This window comes from Amblyomma maculatum, chromosome 7 (genome assembly GCF_055883805.1).
Source record: "Amblyomma maculatum isolate TAMU_Amacu chromosome 7, ASM5588380v1, whole genome shotgun sequence".
Lineage (NCBI taxonomy): Eukaryota > Metazoa > Arthropoda > Arachnida > Ixodida > Ixodidae > Amblyomma > Amblyomma maculatum.
Genome location: NC_139350.1, coordinates 106404893 through 106425604, shown reverse-complemented (window position 1 = coordinate 106425604; position 20712 = coordinate 106404893). Strand labels below are relative to the sequence as shown.

Here is a 20712-nt window from a genome sequence, read left to right as displayed (position 1 = left end):
GGCATTTATGGGTTGTTTTCAAGCCTGTTGGCAGCCTTTGCATGTTGCAAAGGAAATACATTCAGCTAATCAGTTGTACAGGTTTTGTAGCACTTGGGGCTGCAGCAAAAGCTAATAAATAATGATTCATGCATTGAACTTGTTCAGACACACCGGAAACTGGCCCCAGCATATACCTGTAACAGTCAGCCTACACCACCAGCACTCCCATTGTGCACATGCACAGAGTGCACAAGGTATTGTGTCCGTGCAACACAGTGGTGTAGTCAGCAATGCCATAGTAAAAATGCTTAGTGCATGAACAATGCCATGTGTACGGGGACTTCTACAGAACTATTGAGTGGGAAGGAAAATTGGAGGCAGAAGAACATAGCAGATGCTATGCCTTTTTTGTGCTTCTTTGGAAACACACCTCACCCACTGGCTTGCCATCTCAGTGCGCTTGCATCGAGAAGACCCAAGGCGAGCAGATATCTCACATTGCGCAGGCTTGGTGGCAGCTAAGAGATGAGTGCTGCCACCACTGTGTGGTGAGACAAAGAATTGCGGTAGTACTTTCAAAAACGTGATTTCTGCCACACTTTTTGTCCTAGCTTTTCCTTCCTGCATGGCCTGCGTGTACAGGTTGACCCCCCCTTCCCAGTTCTAGATGATTGTTTTTGGAGTGATGCTTTAGAAACAAACTGAGGACGTATTACAGAGGGAGGTGGAGAAAATTTATTGATGGCTGGCAGCCATTTTGTTCCACTGGCTGCTTCAGCTTGGAACCTGCTATTTGCAGATGCTGAAGTTGCAGCAGCAAAGGATTAGTGACATGAAGAAGACACTGCAGAAGGAGCTCAAAAACCACCCCGGTGCTTCCAGCTCTGGTGCTGCTCCTAACAGTGAGAAAATAGCCAGCCTAGTCAACGAGGTGCCACCGGCTGTCGACCTTGGCGGTGCTCAGGGTCCAGCGGGCAATAGCGTGTCAAAGGCCGCAGCGCAGGACACGACAGTGCCGCAGCCAGGGGGTCTCGACAGCAAGCTGGAAGATGACATCAACTTCAAGTATCTCAAGCACGTTGTTTTCAAGTTCATGACGAGCAAAGAGTACGAGGTAGGGAGGCCAGGCATACAATTAGTTTGCTAGCAGTGCGAGATGGACTACTCTGAAGCTGCGCTCTAATGGATATTGATTATTTCCTCGTTAGCCAGAAAAGAAAATTTTCTGAAGCCTTTTTGTTTACTTTTCATCAGCTTAATTAATTAATTGTACCTTGTCAAAATTTCCTAACATTCATGAGCCAATTTTAAACGTGCACACTATTTGTGCAGAAAGGCGCAACTCCTGTATTTTTTTTTTTTTTTTTTTTTCAGCCTTCTCAGATTTTACTCAAACTTCTGCAGTATGTTCTCTCTAGTTTTCTGGTCATTTGTGCCAAATTTCGCCGCAATTAGTTTAATTGTTACAGTGCAATGAGTTTTGAAATTTTATTTTTCGCTCTCAGTTGAAGAGATTTCTATGGGCAATCGAGTTTGTGACATCACTGGATGCACGGCCCTCTATATTTCTCTATTCGCTCTTCATTTGCTGCAGGATGAAATTTCCAGCTTCGTTTTGGTCATGTGAGAAAAATAAATACCCTATCACCGACTGTCACTTACAATCCTCAGTTCAGCCAATCAGCGTGTATGCCATAGGTTTTGTGTTCACATCCGTGATGACATAGGTTGGTTGAAGCCTACTTTTGGTTTTGGTTTCTTATTTTTTGCTTTTAGTATACTTTAATCAGGTATATTGAAAAAGGTATTTTTTTTTACTGGAGAGAGGAGACTCTAAAGAATGAAATGTGTCTTAACTAAAAGTGTTCAAAAGAACCCCAGAGTTCCCCTCAAGAAAAACTACCTAATAATTGAGAAGTTATACCCACAGATTTATTTTATGGTGTATGTTTGCTGCACCTAGATGCAGCTGTTGAAACACATTTGTGCCCTCGAAGTGACATTCTATTTCTCTATTTCACTTATTAATTTGCTCGAAGCCTAGTAAATCGATAAGGCATGTATAGATTGTTGGAAATCTAACAATAGTGTACTCTTTTTTTGTGTGTTTTACAACTTGCTCCTATATTTCCTCAGTGAAGCCCATCAGGCATATCTAGCTGTTTGAAGGCCGTTATTCAAATGTAATGAAATGATGAGTGAAGAAGTAAAATATTTCCACAAAGCATGCTTAATACTTGTTCATGTTTAGAGCCACTAGCACGCAGCTCTAAGACTTCGCTTTTGAAGGGAAACACTACTAGATCTATCTGGAATGTTTGTAACCATCTGCAGTTGGTACTGCATTGTTTAAGGTGGTTGTGGACGATTAGCACGCCTTATTACAAAAGTTCTTGGTCAGCTTAAACTGAGCTTAGCAGAGAGCAGTAGCCATCTTGTTCTTTGACGACTGCCAAGCATGCTTGTTGCTATTCCGGCCATGGCTTACTGAGTTCTTTGTCAGTGCAAGTCAGCCCAATAAAGGGCTCATTCAAGCCAGTCTGTTCTTTTCATTGTCCATTGCTTTATCACCACTGTGTGACTATATACTTTTGCAGTAACTAGTAATTTCAAATCTTTACTAAGCGTAGTATACTGGTGACCATTGCTGACAGTACTGGCTTGGCCTTACAGGTATACTATCATATGCCACTTTTCTTGAAACTTTTGAAAATTTTGCACATGCATTACGTGATGAGAAATGGCAATGCAGTGAGGTTCTAGCGTTTATGGCTTCAAGGTCTAAAATATGTTTCACAAGCTGAAGTTGGGCCATGACATGACATTCGTGCCCCCCCCTTTTGTTTTTTATGATCTCCGCCTTTTTCACATGGCTGCTCTGTGCATCTACACCTTTCCTTCTCCAGCTTCCCTGGGTGAAAACTAATCGCCCCCTTTTGTTTTGCATGCACAGTCAGTGTTAGCGGCAGATGATGGCAGCTGTCAAGCACGCACTTGCCATTTCGGAGGCCCAACTTACACCTCGTGGAACGGAGTTTATTTGTTTTCGGTCAATTTTCTGGGTAGCAGGCAAATTTTAATGCACTCCCCTGAGGATGCCACATCTTGTGGCACCCTCTCATCAGCAGGAATCAGGAATGATAAAATGGTGGGAATCTGACCAGTCATCTTAATTTTTTTCGAATGTAGACCCTGGGAACGAAGGAAGTTCTACTGGTGCCTTAACATGCTTTGTGAAAGTTTTTGCAAGCCAGAAAAGATGTGTACGCAAGAGTGAAAAACACAGGACAAGGGCTAGACTAACAACTGAAAATTTTATCGAAAACAGACCACTGAGTAATCACCACGCGTGTGCCAAGCCAGGATCAATAACTGGACAACATCATTAAAAAAATCTAATTTCTTAGATGCGATTGCTGGAGATAGAGAACTGCCATGCATTGCCATGTTTCTCTATCTGGAAGGCCTCAAAGATTTTACGTGCCTTATGCGTTTTTCTTTGTCCAAGAACAGAAACTTCTGAAAAACGTGGGAAACATTTCATAGAACGTCGGCACAGTGCCATCTTGCACTGCATTGTAGCAGGTTTAGTATGACATCTGCTACAGCATGGGTCGTTGTAAAATAAAGAGAAGGCAATGAAAGAATTGTCAGGCATAGGGAAATGAAAAAGAGGTGCAGATAGGCACAGAACTCTGCAGCACAAAAGACAAAGCGGTTGGGCTAGCGAACGGCAGCCACTGCTTGAGAAAGGAATATTGCGGATTGGTTTGTGATAAACTCATGCAATTCAGTATATTCCACTGCAGAAATTTCAAGGCCTTAAAGGTACTAACTTTCAGTATTAAAAAAAATGTACAGAGAATGCGTGCCCCTTTCCTTTCTGCTGATGTCCATAGCTTTCTTCTATTACCTTAGTGGTAGTCCTGCCAGTCTGCTGAAATGGTAGATACTGCTTGCAACGATAGGCTTCAGGAGATCGTTATAACTGCATTCTTGAATCAGAGCATCAAGATCATGTAATGACTGGCCCAAGGGAGGCAACTATTCAGCTTTCTTGAAGAGGTGTATTGCTAGTTCCCTTGCTGGTGGTTGGTTATGGCTGGTGGTTGTGGAGAGAGAGCACCACTTTATGCTGGTGCGTGCATTTTTTTTCAGCTGCCATGGAATATACTCATTGTGCCCATGGCTACAAATTCTGAAGGCTTGTTTCTAAGCTGCTTGCATTGGCAGTAGAATGATATGTTTTTTTTTTTTTTTTTTTTTTAAAGCAGACGTAGGAAGAATAGTTCCTCCTTTTCAGTCTCGTATTCACTAGCACGTAACAGCATGTTGCAGGCTCACATTCTGTGTATATACAAGCTGCGCTATATTTCTGCCATTAGTATGTATTGCGATCAGTACAGTGGCTTACACTATCTTTGTAAATTGCTCATGACCATACAGTAGTTGCCACTTGCTAGTTCTTTGAAGCTGTAGAAGTTGTAGAAAGTGAACCTTGCTTCTCTTTGCGTTGGGGGTGCTGCTGGAGCATGTGGCTGTTTCAATCACGTGCTGCTGTGTGGCAAGAAGTGCAAGAAATATTTCTATGGTGCTCATCCTGCACCGTGGTTTACAGACGCAATCTTCTGTTGCGACTGCTGTCTCTACAATGGTGATACAGATACCACAGTACAAACCAACTCATCCTTCCTTTTTGTCGCCATGGTTGTAGATTGTGGAAATGCTGCCCCTATTGCAGGCACAGCACCTGATCCGTGCCGTCTCTGTGCTGCTTCGGTTCACGGCCGATGAGGAGAAGCTGATTCGCGAGCACCTGGACTGGAAGAGCTCGTGGTTTGGGACACGGCCACAGCTGCATCATCACTCATTGCCCCACCACGGGCACAGTACAGCACACCACCGTTCTGCCCTTACGAGTCACTCCAAGGGCAATACAAAGACCACCTAGCACGATTCAGGCAGGGGTGCCAAGCTGGACACCACAGCTGTGATGCGTGTCGAGAGCATGGACCCATGTTGCGTGCCCCGTGGACGTATCGGGGCACCTGTTTGTTGTGGATGTGCAGACTACAAGAACTCTAGCCGCAGTGGACTCAGCTGTGGCACCTCAATGTGCAAGTGTGTTGTGCTGCAATGGCAGTGGACAAGTGCCGCATCACGGAAACGTTCCTGTTTTGAATTGCCAGCCACACTGAGAATGTGTAGGAGCAAACCACTGTGCAATGGCAAAGGGACAGTGGCTGGAACAAGCTTTGCTTTCTTGTGGCATTTTGCTTTTGGCTTTGTATGGCACTGTATAATTGGGACCTCATGGTAGAGAGCACTAGTTAGAGGATCTTTTGTCACTGGTGGAAGTTTGTTGTGCAGTGGTGCTGTGCTCAGCTCTGTGAACGTTTTTGTTTTTGATGCTTGTGTGAAAGGCAAACCGATTTTGTACAGCAAGAATTGTATGCACCAGCAGACTTCTGTCCTCGACCAGTTGCAGCTCATGTAGACACTAAATTAGGCCAGAAGCAACACTTTCTGACAGAACGTTGCCGCTTTTTTTTTTCTTTTTAATCAAATGAAAACATGTAAAGGTTTTTATACGCTGCTGTATTAGATTATTTAGACACATGGGCACAGTGCTTTTCTACGACTTCCAGGCAAGGGTACTTTGAGTCAGAACTCCTGCTGTGATAGCCAAGTTGTGGACAGTGACTTCAAAGTGAAACTACCTAAATCACATGCACAGCAGCCTGGTAAAAGCTTTACACAAATCTTATCAGAAGCAAGTGGAATGTGTGAGCGGTGGCAAAACTGGCTCAAAAGGCTGGCTCGGCAGTGGTGGTGGCAATTTCGGCTATGTCTCATGCTCCTTTTACTTTGTTACATCATTGCATGCTCAGCCACCACTTTTGGCAGCTGCTTTAGTAAGAGCACTCATCATTCCACGCTTCTTTTATACATTGAATGTTTCCTCCATTTTCTTTGAATGAAAAAAGCAGGTGATGCCTTTTGTTAAAACAAGTTTCACCAGAGATGGCTGTTGATGCTCGCAGGAGGCATCAAAATCGGTGAATTGCGGAAATTTTACTATTCAAGGGCAGCAGGCGAGGGTGCCTGAGCAGAGAGCACCATGTAATTGCCAAGCTGCTGTTCTTGCATTCCAACTGCTTGTGATGCACCCTGTGCACTTGGCACCATTGCACATGCTTGGTGGCTGCTAAAATTGCACTTGTTGGAGCGCAATGGTAGTGCAGAATTGATCAAAGCACTTCTGGGGAATGGTTGTCTTGTTTTTCTTTTTTTCCTCTCGAACAATTTTGGTGCTATGCATTTTCAGTGCCCTGATGTATTGGCAGCCTCATGTTTTGATGTGCATTTTATATCCATTTGAGGGAGGAAATTGTAGTGACAGCATTGTTAGCTGCGGTAATTAAGATGCGAATCAAATGCAAATTTTGTGGTGTCCTTTCCGCATTTTATTTTTCTTCTCCAAAACACAAGCTGAAATATGTTGGCATTAGTGAGCTTCGCCCTACTCTTTTTTACTGCATTCTGGTGCAAGTGGGTCGAGCACCAAGTTGTGTCAAATTTTGTTACTCTTTTTAGCTGTGTTTTCATTTTATATTTGCATGGACAGAATGCAGCAGTCTATATAAATTTTTTTTTTTCACAAGTCATGCCTTAGACTTCTGATGCTGCATCTTCGTGGCTTTTTATGCACCTCACCAGACTGGCATTGTGACGTTGTAAAAAAATATACCAAAATACTGTGTAAATTTATGTAAAAAAGTTTTTAAGAATCCTAAAGTGCTCTTGTGAACAGTTGTAGGCGAGTCGAGCGTATGTATGGGGGATGTGGATCGCCGCTCCCAATGAGAGAAATTTTAACTATGCTGAACCCCATTTTTTCCTGAAACAGACCAAGAATTAGATGGTTCAAATAATACTGCCACACCCTCATCCCTTCCCCTGCACCTTGAACAGTGACCCATAAATCCACCATTTGAAGGTTAACCGGCCTAGCGGTCAAAGTTAATAGGCATGCATTGCTGAGGTTGGCAGTTTAGTATGGGAAGGACTATACTTACACCCAAAACATCAGAGGCAAAACGGAGTGGCATCCATGCACTGTGCGATGTGGGCCCCAGGTGGGCGAAATTTCCGGAGAACTCCACTACGGCGTCTGTCATAGCCTGAGTCGCTTTGGGCCGTTAAACTGTACAAACCAAACCAAACTGCCATCCAGCATCCTCCCTGTAGAAGAGCCGAATGAACACACTGTTTTGCTGGCATGCAATGCAAACCCTGTGCTGCAACTGAATATTATGTTTGCTAATTGCAGTTATCTACCACTGAATTGGCAGCCTTTAGAATATAATCATGTATTGAGAGCTGCATTTGTGAAATAAGTGCTGTAGGCTTCGGCAAAATCTGCAAGGGTCTTGTGAGTTTAGAAAACGACCAAGTGCTAGATGGAAAGGAATTCTATTGGGCTTTCTGTCGCACTTTGCAAGGTACGCTATTAGAGATGCACTTTTGCAACTGTGAGTGCAGTGCCCACCATGCCAAAGGTGCACCTTAGTGCATAGATTTTGAAGTTCACATTGCCGCCTTCTTGCTACTAGAGATGTTGAGAAACTCTCGACACGTTCCAAAGCATTTTAGCTTTCTGGCCATTATAGATGGTGAACAGTACATTTTAAGAAAAACCATTTGCAGCTGGTAACAGTGGCTTTTTTCGTTGTCCGCTTGGGGAAGTTTATCTCGAGCGGGTGTTGCACGTGCAACATGAAGCTTTCGCAGCTAGCCGTAGGCAGTGTGCTGCTTTAGTGAGCAGAGAAGGAGAGCTTGTAGAGTGGCTTGCTTTTCATGGAAATGTCAGTGGATGTGTAACTGTCTCATTTGGCGCCGACTGAATGAGTTGGCCAATTCACTGTGGTGCTGCGATGAGCCACTCCATAAAGCTGTACTAAAGTGTGTTGCAATCAATATTTTTGATACTCACTCTAGAGCCACCAGAGTAAGCGGAAATTGGTGTCATATTTCCTAGTTTTTTAGGGAGCAGCTTGATTCATTTATGACCGATTTCAAACTTGCACAAGAAGCGTAAACAAGCCATTAAAACGTGGCATTCCTAGTACTAACATTGGGTGCCCTTTGATTATTAATGATAGTCTTAGTTGCTTTATCTTTTTACCGAGACATTTTACGTATTAGACTTGCGTGGCTGGGTTTAGCACTCACTATGGCTTGCCAAAGGAAAAAGAAGGGGGGGGGGGGGGGGGGAGTGTTTAATGCAAAAAGACAGGATGACTGCACCCTCACCTTTCTAGTCTCCAATGATAATAGCAGCATGGTGATACAGCTGTGTGAAAGATTAATGATGTGGATACACCAAAGGGAACGGCTGAGTGCAAGCTTTCCAGAGCAACTATCAGTGATGTGAAAACTGATGCACTACGTGCTGTGGAACTGGGCACAGTTGCACTCCATAATGCATGGTTAGCATCAGGCAGCGCTTGAAGTAGCACCCTTGGAAAAAATTGCTCAGTGGTAAATAATTGTAGGAACAAAAAGTTCATGCTGATCTTTTCACAGTGTCGAGTGGATTAAGCCCGAGATTGATACAGTGCTAGTGAAACACAGAAGGAACCAAACTTGCTCTATGCATGCGATGTATCCTTTGCCTTCATCATGTACTATCAGATGAAGTGAGTATAGAGCACTGCAAATGAGAGTGTAACGTGCATGTTGCAAATGATGGCAGTTGGGTTCAGTAGTGGCGCAGTTAGTTTTCAGCTTTTTGTTTGAAACTTTGAATCATTTCCTGTGAATGAAAGCTGTCAATGACATTGGGTAATCTCTGTCAATCCAAAACTTTGATTTGAATTTTCCTCTATTTTTTTCTCGTTGACCATATGTCTGCACCACCATCTTTATTTGGCATTCATCCACTACAGCACCACGTACTGTGTCCTTACGACACTAGCTCCCATACTTGCCTTGCCCAGCGAGTTACCGCGAGTGTTTTTTTTTACCCAGAAGCAAAGCCCACATTGCATTACATATTGGTTGCAATGGGTTGTGGGAAAATGCACCATTTTACGCATTTCAGTGCACTGCAGGTTTCTTTCTGCAGACCGGTGGCCTCTTTTGAGAGTTGAGAATGATGTTCTTCCAGGCAACTTTGTAAAGTGACACTTTTCTCTACATTCCACACTGCTATTCATGCCCTCTTCAAAAAAAGAAAAAAAAAGAAAAAAAGGATCACTGAGTGTGTTTTGGTGGAGGTGTAGACAAAGGCCGTGCTGCTTTGCTTGTTGAAGTTTATCGATGTTATTTTTAATAAATTTCTCCATGAAAATGTTGCAATGTGGTGACTGTCTAATTTTATTCTTTGGCAGGCATTAGACTTGCATGCATTTCATGAGTACAACCTGCGATTTCAAAATTTCAAAGCAAATAATGCTCAACCAACTACTGAGATAGCTGGGTAGCATTACTTGTGAAACAGTGCAAAGCAGCAAGAAAAGAATGACGGCAATGACTCAGGGCAGCACTGAAATGTAGTGGCACACTTCAGCCTTCTCTGTCTTTCTTGTCCTCTGTTACTTCATTACTGATATGCAAGTAATGGCGACCACCAATTCAGAGTTTAGTTTCGAACCTTCTCAGTTCGCATGCATAGGGACCAGGAAGTTAAACAGATAAAAACTTTCTTTGGTACACTAGGCTGTAACAAGTGTTTTAGTACTATATTTAAAAATTTTCGTTTATATAGAAAGCTTACAGTATTTACTGAACAAGTCGCACAGCGAATTAGTAGTGCACACAAACATGAAACCGATTAGTGGTTCTTCGTGCATAGTTTGAAAAAAAAATGTTGGAAAGCTGTGTGCTTTTAATGCCTGATGCACATGTGCCATCAAGTGGGCTGAGAAGTCCTTTTTCAGTATTCGGTAAGGTGGAACAAATGCAACAAGAAACTTCTGGAAAAGTACCGTATTTACTCAAATGTAACGCGACCACGAATGTAACGCGAGGGGTGACCTTACATGCTGCCCAGTGGGAAAAAAATAAAACCACGAATATAACGCGAGGCTTACAGACGCAAAACAAAGTACCTTTAATGAACATCGTGGCCAACATGTTTATTCACCTTCCTCGCTTTCGGACTCAGAGTTCTCGGAAACAGAGTCCTCCTTTTCACTGTCGACCTCCCAGACGATGTAATCCTCTGTGCCATCGAGGTCATTGGATATGCAGCACTTCTTAAACGAACGAACGACCATGTCGTGAGGCAGGCTGTACCACGTGGCAGACACACTCAGCTATCTGAGAAGCGCACGGTCGCTTGATTCTGCCGGAGGGCGCCAGAGCCTGATCTTCCCGGATCCAGTCGTTGTACAGTTTCCGTACCCTGTCCTTGAACGGTTTATTCAGACAGACGTCCAGTGGCTGCAGCACAGAGGTCATGCCTCCGGGAATAACTACAAGGTGAGTTTTTGTATTCTCCAGCCTCTTGTTCACATCAGGAGTCAGGTGTCTGCGAAATGAATCCAACACCAGGATTGATGCTGGGTGAAGAAGCGCGCCTGGTCGACGGCACCACACGGTTTTAATCCAGTCGAGCACCAGCGATGCCTCCATCCACCCCTTCTCCTGGCAGCGGACGATAACATTCCTCGGGAACACCTCCTTTGGCATAGTCTTGCGCTGAAAAATTATGTATGGCGGCAGCTTGTGGCCATCTGCTAGGCACGCCAGCATCACCGTCAACCTCGTTTTTTCGTTCCCAGTGGTCCTAATACGGACTTCTGGGGCACCTACACTGTGAACAGTTGTGGCCATCGGCATGTCCAGATACACCGCAGTCTGGTCGGCGTTACCAATATGCCCCAATGGCATATTCGACGAACGGCGCAAGTTGATCACATAGCGCTGAAATTCCTGCAGCTTTTCTTCAAAGTCTCCCGGTAACTTCTGCCGTATCGATGTTGCTCGCCGCAGAGAAAATCCATTCCTTCTCATGAACCGTTGGGCCCACCCACGAGATGCCCTGAACATCTCCGAGGGTATACCCATCTCCCGAGCAACGTCTCTAGCCTTCCAACGGATCAGCTCGACACTGACTCCCATGAGACGGTTGCGCTGCTCAATAACAAAGTCCGCCACTTTTTTTTCCAGCTCGACGTGATGGCCGAGGCGAGGCCCACGAAATCCTTTGCGGTCGGGCTCACATTTAAAAAGCCCCTCCCGTTGCAGCCGCCACCCGCGGATGGTTGACTCGTTGAGATCAAGTCTTCGAGCTGCAGCAGAATTCCCAAGCTCTTCAGCTAACAAGATCGCGTTTCTCTTAAAACGAACGTCATACTGAGCACGACGCGTTGCCATCGTGTGCACTGAATCAACACCGCGAAAGACGCCACAAGAACACCACGCGTTGAGCGCAAGATTGCAACGAACACAAAGAACGGTTCGGCTTTGGATGGATGGGGATGACTAATTAACCATATTAACAACTCCCTCTTGTGCAAACTCACAAAACATCTCAAATGTGTTTCGTCAGCACTTCATTACTTCTGGGAATGGCAGCTATGGCATGTGGGTTTTATGGTAGGCAACCACCTTGGCAGGAATGTTGCTTTGTGAGCTGCGTCGATTAGTGTCTGCCCAAGACTTGGACATCACTTAGGAATATACACGGTCAGCAGTGGGACGGTGTACATCGGACCTGTGTTGGCAGTCACTTTTTCAGAATTGCAGTGTTGGAACCAAGGACCATATGGCATTACCTTGGCCTGCATGTATGATAACACAACAAAAACAGGACATAACTCCGCCTAACTGACAGGATTAAAATCTCCATGCAGGCCTTGTGCTCAACACATCACTAAAGGCAACAAGACTGTTTGCCATGTCAGTCACAGCAATGGTTCTAGCAAAACTACTTTCACTGTGTAGTGTTTAATATCTTTAACAGTGCAAATTTACGCAGTTTTGTTACTCTTGCAATGATTTATGTCCCTATACCTTTTTTATCCCATAGCTGCAGTTGGCTATCGTGACAATTGGAGTATTTTGCAACCACCCGAGGGTATTGAATGTCCTGAAATCGAGATGCATGTGTGTATTTTGACACTACACAACCAATATGCAGTCCGCAATAAATGTTCCGTCTTGCGCTGGCAAGTAGGTCTTTGAAAATACAACACATCATTAGCATGATTGTGTGAAACAATATGAAGGGATATCAGTCCATATCTTTGCAGTTTTCACAGCTGGCCTGTTTTTTCCTAAGGCAGAGGAAATAAATACTTAGCAAACTTTGTTTTTGGTGCATGCTGCAACTAGTCGCAAGGGCAATGACTGGACAAAGATGGAATCACGAGATTCCGGTTCCGCCTTGCGTGGAGTGCGGACGCGCTTCACGTCGGCTCCGTGCGAAGACGGCGAAATTCGCCAGTAGCCCGAACCAGTGGCCTATTTTTCACCAACAAGAGCCCTGTGAAGGTGAGCGCCACGCCCATACCAATTTTCGGCCCGATCTGGCCAGTTTTCGGGCCCCCACGGCCCATTTCGCCTTGAGCCACCGCGTCGCCCGAGCTAGGCCTCGCTCCGCTGGGAGCTAGGCCTACTCCGAACGCGACCTCCAAGTACAAAGCCATCATGAAGGTGCAAGTGCCAGGCGAAGCTATTGACCCTCGGGACTTCAATCCGCGGGACTGGACTCACATCCTCAGCGTTCCCGCCCGCACCCAGGAGCAACAGCAGATTCACCAGATCTCCGCTATGCAGACCGATCAGGCAGACAAGCCTACCACAGACGCTAGAGCGGCATCATCTTCCACCCCAAATACTAACAAGGCCCAGGCATCCGAGCAGCTGCGCGCCGCCCGCGCTGCCGCACAAAGGTCACGACAGCAGCCGCCACTACCGATTGAAGATTACAAGGTGATTTTCCGATCCCGTGGAGGGCTTCACCTCACCTCAGTACCGCCACGACAGCTGCGCGTCTCAATCTTGAACGCCACCGCTTCACTCGAGGAGCCCACCCGCACCCAGCTGCGTGTTCATCCCACCAATAACACGTGTACAATGAGCACGCCACACCAGAACGACGCACTTATGCTGGTACAAATCACCAAAATTAATTACCAAGACACCGACTACGCCGTAGCAGCCTACATCGCTCCCCCGGACGGCGCGGTGAGAGGAGTAATCTTGAACGCTTACTGGAATGAAACCCCCAGGGAGCTACTGGAGGATCTTGTGAACAGCAATCCCCGTGCCCCAATAGTGGACGCTCGACGCATGGGTGCCACTCGATCAATATTAATTACTTTTAGAGAAGGACCGGTTCCTCGCACAGTTCTTTACGGCGGGGGACTCCACAGGTGCACCCCTTACAGAGGCCACATGGACGCTTGTATCAACTGCAGACAGCCAGGCCACAGGACAGATGTGTGCACGCTGCCACGTACGAATAACTGCCCGAGGTGTGGGAAACCACATCCCAAGGAGACTATCCCTTCCTGCACTCCGGAATGTATTTTATGCGGAGAAGCGCACATGACGGGTACGGGGAGATGCAAGGCTAAAGGGCGAAGACCTGCAACCAACCCTGCAGCTCAACACCTCTCTCGTAAGGACAAGCCACCCGGAGACGCTACTCGGAAGATAGCACTCAACGCCACTCGATCCACGTCGCTTCGCAAAGGAGAACGCGCAAAGGACCCACAAAAGATGTCATGGGCCGACCGAGCAGCTGAAGGCATCTCTAAACAAACCCCGCCAACCCAGCCACATCAGGAAGAATCACGCGACAAGGAGCTCAGGGCCCTGCGGGAAGAGGTAAGCCGCCTTTCCTCCCTTATACAGACCCCACACCAACCCTCCTCATCCACCCTCCCTTCCCAAGCTGTACCTCCCGCCTTTTCTCCAACATCCCCAGCCACGCAACCACCGCCCAAAAAGAAACGTACGTCAGAACCCCCACCTGTCACACATGATGCTCTTGAGCAAGTTGAGGCAAAATTTGAATCAAAGCTAAAGGCTTTAGAAGCCCGGATAGATTCCAAAATCGACTCCCTCTTCACCCAACTCGAGAACAAAATTGACTCGATGTTCTCACGCTTGGTTCATACACTCGACATGAGAATGACCAGCATAGACACCCGAATTCAAACCTTAGAGCACACACAAACCGTTATCCTGAAGCACATCAATCTCCAACTACCTCCTCTTCATCCCTCGCAACCACCACCCTCTTCAACGCCTAGTACACTTGGCTCCCAATCTCTCCACTATGGCGGGGCAGCAACTTAATTTACCCATTCTCCAGTGGAATTGCCGCGGCTTCCGGGGCAAGCGTGCGCCTTTCCAATTACTCATTCCCATCCTCACCCCGCCGCCCCAAATCATTCTTCTCCAGGATACGGCCACTAGAGCATCACTGTCTAGTTTTATGCCCCACCACTCAGATACCACAGACAAACCCAGGGTGTCCACTCTTATTCACCGTTCAATCACCCACCAAACACACACTATTACGTCAGAGACACCCTGCGTTATCACGGAAATAATGCATCACCCACACACAGTGCCCTCCATCTTCATTGCCAATATATACCACCCCCCATCTCATCCAATGTCTTCCCTGGTGACGCTCTTGCGGGACCTCCACCGACTCGCTGGCAAGCACCCTCTCCTCATCGGAGGGGACTTCAACTGCCAACACACCGACTGGGGGTACAGTTACACTACGGGCCGTGGTCGATGTCTCTGGTCCTTAGTCCAGGAGCTGCGCCTAACTACACACAACAATTTCCACACACCCACGCGGATCGGCACCAGCGTCAGCATGGACACCAGTCCGGACCTGACGCTAAGTCGCTTCCTCGGTGGCGTCACCTGGGCAAGAACACAACACACACTGGGAAGCGATCACTACATCATTAACATCTCGCTCCCCTTTAAACAATCCCGCCACACACATATCACCCACAAACTGGTGAACTGGGACGCCATCCGCGCATTGCGGAAGGACGACACAAACACAACTATCACGGACATCGACGAGTGGGTAGAATCACTTATGACCGATGTCCAACACAATACCCGGCTAATTACAACCACACAAGACACCCCCACTCTAGATTCCCGCCTCGCCCACCTCTGGGAGGCGTACCACAGCTTACTCGAGCGTTGGAAACGCAACAAGTTAAATAGAACGCTTAAAAAGCGACTGGCCGGACTGCAGACGCAGATACAACAACACGCAGAGGAGGTCTGCCGGTGTAATTGGAGGCAAGTTTGCGACGGACTCGCCGGAAAACTGTCCACCAAGCGAGCTTGGCAACTTCTGAGACATCTCATAGATCCAACACAGTCCAAATCCGCTACACAACACCATGTTACACGCCTCTTACACACACACAGTAGCGACCCGGACGCTCTCATTGACACACTTCAGCGAACATACACCTCACCCGGCACATCCGACTCCATGCCCCCCTACTCAGGAAAACCTAACCCGGAATTAGACGCTGATATTTCGGAAACGGAGGTAAGAGCGGCCCTTCTGACGCTCCGCACAAATTCAGCATCGGGACTGGACAAAATCTCCAATTCTATACTCCGCAATCTTGATGACAAATCAATCACACAGATTACAGATTACTTCAACAAATGCTGGTCGGAGGGCACCCTCCCCCAGTCCTGGCGACACGCCAAGGTAATATTTATACCAAAACCGAACAAGCCTCTTAAACTAGAAAACCTGCGACCAATCTCGCTCACCTCGTGTCTCGGGAAACTTTTCGAGCACGTGGCACTTGCGAGATTGACACTTCACATGGCGGACAACGACCTTTACCCACACAGCATGGTGGGATTCCGCCCCCATCTCTCCGCTCAGGACGCCATGCTGCAGCTCACCCACGACATCTTCGACCCGGCTGTCCCGGGCCACACAAAGGCAGTCCTGGCTTTGGATCTGTCCAAAGCTTTTGATCGCGTCGAACATCAGGCGATCATGACTGCACTTTCTCCTCTGAACATAGGTGTACGGATGTACACTTATGTCCGGGCTTTTTTAACGGACCGCATGGCTGAGGTTCATTTCGGCCCCCTTACCTCCCAACCCTACACCCTCAGGAGCGTCGGTACTCCACAGGGATCCGTCCTCTCTCCTTTCCTATTCAACGCCACGCTCATTCCACTCGCCCGGAAACTGTCCACGATACCTCATCTTAGACATACCCTTTATGCGGACGACATCACACTGTGGACCACACACGGTAGTGATGGCGACATAGAGGGTACCTTGCAAAGCGCCGCATCCCTCACACAAGAACACGCCCAGAGCATCGGACTCTCATGCTCCCCAGAGAAGTCTGAGCTACTTATACTTCGACCCACGACTCGCGGATGCCCCACCACACCGATTGTTATCGAAGTCGATGGCCGTCCCGTCCCAGAGGTGAATACGCTCCGGGTTCTGGGACTTCACATCCAGAACAACGGCAAAAACACATTAACTCTCAAGAAACTAAAGCGGGTGACAGGCGCGATATCGCACCTCATCCGACGAGTTTCGGGCCATCACAGAGGCATGAAGGAGAACGACCTATGTCGTCTAATTCACGCCTTCGTCCTCAGCCGTTTTTTATACACAGTCCCCTATCTCCGACTCAACAGGCAGGAAACGGACGCCTTGGACGTCATGTTGCGCACGGCGTTCAAGACGGCCCTACATCTCCCAATTAATACTTCCACAGAACGCCTTCTACAGCTTGGCCTCCACAACACAGTTGGGGAGCTTGTGGAGGCCCATCGCCAAGCCCAATACTTGCGTCTCACCAAGACCTCCACCGGTCGCCATATCCTGGAGACTTTAGACATTCGTGTCCCAGCGAATGACCCTACCCTCCTTCCCATACCTCGCCCCCTCCACCAAGACCTTCTCATCAAGCCTCTCCCTCGCAACATGCACCCCCAGTATAACGAGCAACGCCGCCGAGCCCGAGCAGCGGCGCTCCACAAATACTACGGCTCCGAAACGGACGCCGTATGGGTGGACGCCGCATGCACGAATGAGGGAGCGGTATTGGCCGTCACAAATTCCTTCCTGCAGCCTGTTGCTACTGTCCCCCTCCCCTCGGTCACCTCCTCGGAGGCAGCCGAGGAAGCAGCCATCGCCTACGCGCTTGCACACACGGAAGCACGCTACATAATTTCCGACTCGAAAACTGCTCTACTAAATTTTGCGCGTGGTAGAGTTCACATTTCTGCATTCAGCATACTGAACTCGCCCGCCACTAACCCACCCCGCTATGTGGAGCTGATATGGGTGCCTGCGCACTCCGGGAATCCCGGTAACGAGGCCGCCAATGCGTTATCCCGAGGTTATTTAAACCGGGCGCCGGCGGCCTCCGATCCGGGATTCACGCGTGATCGCATGCACTCCTTCAGTGAGCTAACGCAGGCCTATCGGGCCGAGCGACTACTCTATCCCCCACCTCACCCATCTTTAGACAACTACCACCAGACGCTCTGGCGACGACTACAAACGCGCACCCTCCCGTCTCCTTATAGTGCGTCTCGCCACCACCACACCCTCACCAATCCCTCCTGTACCCTTTGTAATAACCCCAACGCCACCCTCGCCCACATCCTGTTCCAATGCCCGGCGGATCCTCCCCCGCGGGGTCTAGAGCACCTTACCACCTGGGAGGACTGGGAGACCCTGCTGCACTCCGAGGACCCGGTTCGGCAGAAGATCGCCACAGACTGGGCTGCCGACGTCATGAACCATAGAAACATGAACGTTTGAGTGTAGTGGGGCCGTGCGGGGGCCCAGGGGCATGCATGCCCCAAACTCCTCTGTTTTAATAAAGTTATTACCACCATGGAATCACGAACGCAGCACTGTTTATTTATTGTTTTGACACTAGTCTACATGCTTGTCTACAATGATAAGCACAACAGGGCAGGTAGAAATAACATCGATCGAATAGGACGTCGTGGGATGTTTTCTGAGACAAAAAAAAAATAAAAAAATACAGGAATTCGATACAAGAACTGTCTAGAGCTAGAGCAGCTGGCAGATAAATACTGTGCAAAAATACCAGGACTTTCACAGCTTGCGCTTCGAGCCTTCAACTTTAGGAGCAAAACTAGAGGCAGGACTGCGTCGGGAGATGTGGAGAGCATTTTTTCTTTGCGCGGGCGGTCTACCTCCCGGCACTCCTAAGTACAGAAGTTTACATGAAAATATACCTGGGTTCCACGGTTGCATGACTAGCCCAGTAGGCGGGCAGTGAGTCGCTTGAGAGCTGTGATGAATAGCTGGCCTTCCCGGTTGAGGTTCTATTTCCCGGTTAGTCCCGGGCTGGCTATCGCACCGGAGCTTCATAATAGATTAGCTGTGCCCAGCTGCCTGCATCAATTGGACACCGAATTCCTGTTTGTACATCCGATAAAGGCAACGAAAATGGCAAAACAACTGCTCTGCGGATACACTAACTGACCTCTTGAAATCCAGGATAGAGTCGAGGCAATTTCGTACAAATTACAGGCTCCAACCGGCCTTTTCATACTGGTATTTAGAGGTGATTAAAGTTTACCACTGCTGTTAAACAGATGTGTCGAAGTCGAGGACAACGATAAAAATGACAGCGAGATTCCATTTAAGTACTCGATCGGAGACGAGTTTTTCGCATCCCATGTGTTGCGCTGCTTGCGCTGTATGTAGTACACCTCAGTCCGAATTGTATACGTACTTCCGGATGATCCAAAGGCAGTGACTCGTATAAATTTCGGGAAATGCAAGTAAGTACATGGAATACTGACCACACCAGTTACTTGCAACATACTGCAGGCATGTTCCATCGACAAGGGCGGGCTGACACGCATTGCAGAACTAGCGTCGCAGAGTCCACAGGTCGGAGACGGTGCTATCTGTGCTATCACAGCATGCCGCGTGACGAACAGCAGTACGCTAGGCCGAAGCTCAAGGAGTATTATAACAAGTGGAAAGGAACACGGCCACTCGGCTACGATATTCAAACTACGATGCGAGGAAACCCGGCTCGCGAGCGATCACGGAGCCGGCGACACTGGCGACCAGCTATCTATCGGCCTGCTAGAAACAGCGACGAGATGCGGCAGACATTTTACAAAGTCACATCCGGGAAGTTTATCCTCCTCACTTCTTTCAGCTGGCGCATGCGCAGAAGCGACGGAGCATTCCAATAAAGAAGGTCTCCATCCATCCAATGGCGAGGCCGTCGAAGAAAACGGAGCGCGAGGACGAGCCTATGGTGCAGTGTGTGACAGCTGTCGGAGGTGGGCTTACCTGGATGAGACGGGTTTTGCAAGCGCTGAAGCAGCTGGAAACAAGTGCGGCATAGTCGAGGCACTTGCTGCCAGACTGCAAGCATCGGAGCGTGAAGTGGAGACTCTTGATGGTGATGGTGATGATGGCTGTCCCCTTTTTAACGGGTCGCCTCCGCCTGTCGGCGTGGCGGAGCCAAAAAAAAAATAATAACAATGCAAAACACACACACACATAATATCTGTTCCACGTGACCACTTAGTTCACTCTGGCACGTTCACAGCCGGAATGCTCTTCTGTTGCACCGCCCCATTCCGCCACCAGTATTCCAGGCGTCGTTTAGTGGTTTAGTGGTCTCCACTACACTTCGCCCCGTCTGGCCGAAACTATAGTGCCTAGAATATACTGGCTAGTGTGCCGTGCGGAGGGCTCTCTCAATGGGAGGAGGTGTCCGCGCCGGCGATGCCTTCCAACTTTGGCCGCCAGGGGCGCTGCTCATCGTAAAGGTGCCGTCGACGCCGTCGGCCGCCGGCGCGCCCTTGATTTGCCGCAGCTGCGCTGGCCGAGCCATCAGTGGGTTCGAGCGCTTTGGACGCGTCTACGCTGTTCTTTTGTTTTAGTCGTTCTGTTTCTTGCATTCATATGAAATAATTAAATTTGCAACGACTAATGATGCTAAAAATAAAGCATCAGGGCAGGGAAAAGACATGTTTCGTGTCGCTCTGTCGGAGTGGCTACCGCTCAGGACTAGGTTTCTATGTTCGGTGTGCCATCGGACCCTGCGCAGCTTGCGTAGTGGAAGCGGCTGATTAAAAGACAGGACCGCAAGTTGACTTCGACGTGTGTTGTCTGCGAAAAATATTTTGAGGAGAGCTACATCGAGAGAACGTTCAAAGTGACAGTAAACGGCATCGTCAACGAGCTCGCTAGAGATAGACCACAGATTAAGCCCGAAACCGTGCCAACGCTATTCGACCATTATCCGAACCATCTGCTGCCTAAGAAGACATCGAAAGGAAAGTTGAGGAACCTCTGTGACCAACCGGCCGCTAAACGACAAAAACGCAGTGCCGTAATGCCAGTGGTGCTGACGACAGCCATGCACGCACCGTCAAGGATGTTTGACAATGCTTCCAAGGAGCTGGCAGCAGAAGAGCCGAGCGAGAACTCATGCCCGCAGCAGCAGACGTGCAGCTTTGAGCCTCGGGATCCGTTTGACTCAATTTACATACCTGCAACTTGGACCAAATTAACCGAAGCACCTGCTGGATCTGTAGCCTACGCGCGTTATCGAGCCTAAAAAAAAAAGAAAAAAAAAAAAGAAAAAGAACTTTGTCACTTTGTACATAAAAAAAGTGATAACTTTTGGAAGCCTGAACGCAGTTCTCTGGACACAATAG

General features: G+C 48.0%; 1 protein-coding gene and 1 long non-coding RNA gene across 4 annotated transcripts in view; one reads left to right on the top strand and one right to left on the bottom strand.

Annotated features, from left to right (window-relative positions):
- The window catches only part of LOC146184271 (golgin subfamily A member 1-like), a 104414-nt gene extending 95069 nt beyond the window's left edge, over positions 1–9345 (top strand). For both annotated transcript variants that reach the window (XM_084609317.1, XM_084609318.1), the window contains 2 exons: positions 782–1096; positions 4724–9345. In XM_084609317.1, coding sequence (XP_084465443.1) covers positions 782–1096; positions 4724–4933 — 525 coding nt within the window. In that variant the 3' untranslated portion in view covers positions 4934–9345. The remainder of the gene's footprint in view (positions 1–781; positions 1097–4723) is intronic.
- On the bottom strand, positions 886–19936 carry LOC146184270 (uncharacterized). Of its 2 annotated transcripts, none has more exons than XR_014708850.1 (3): positions 19334–19936; positions 7062–7227; positions 886–1024 (listed from the first exon to the last, which is right to left on the bottom strand). It is a non-coding gene; the product is annotated as an uncharacterized LOC146184270 (long non-coding RNA). The 2 variants fall into 2 exon arrangements; XR_014708849.1 differs by lacking the exon at positions 19334–19936 and adding an exon at positions 18256–19152.
- Between the last annotated feature and the right edge of the window lie 776 nt (positions 19937–20712).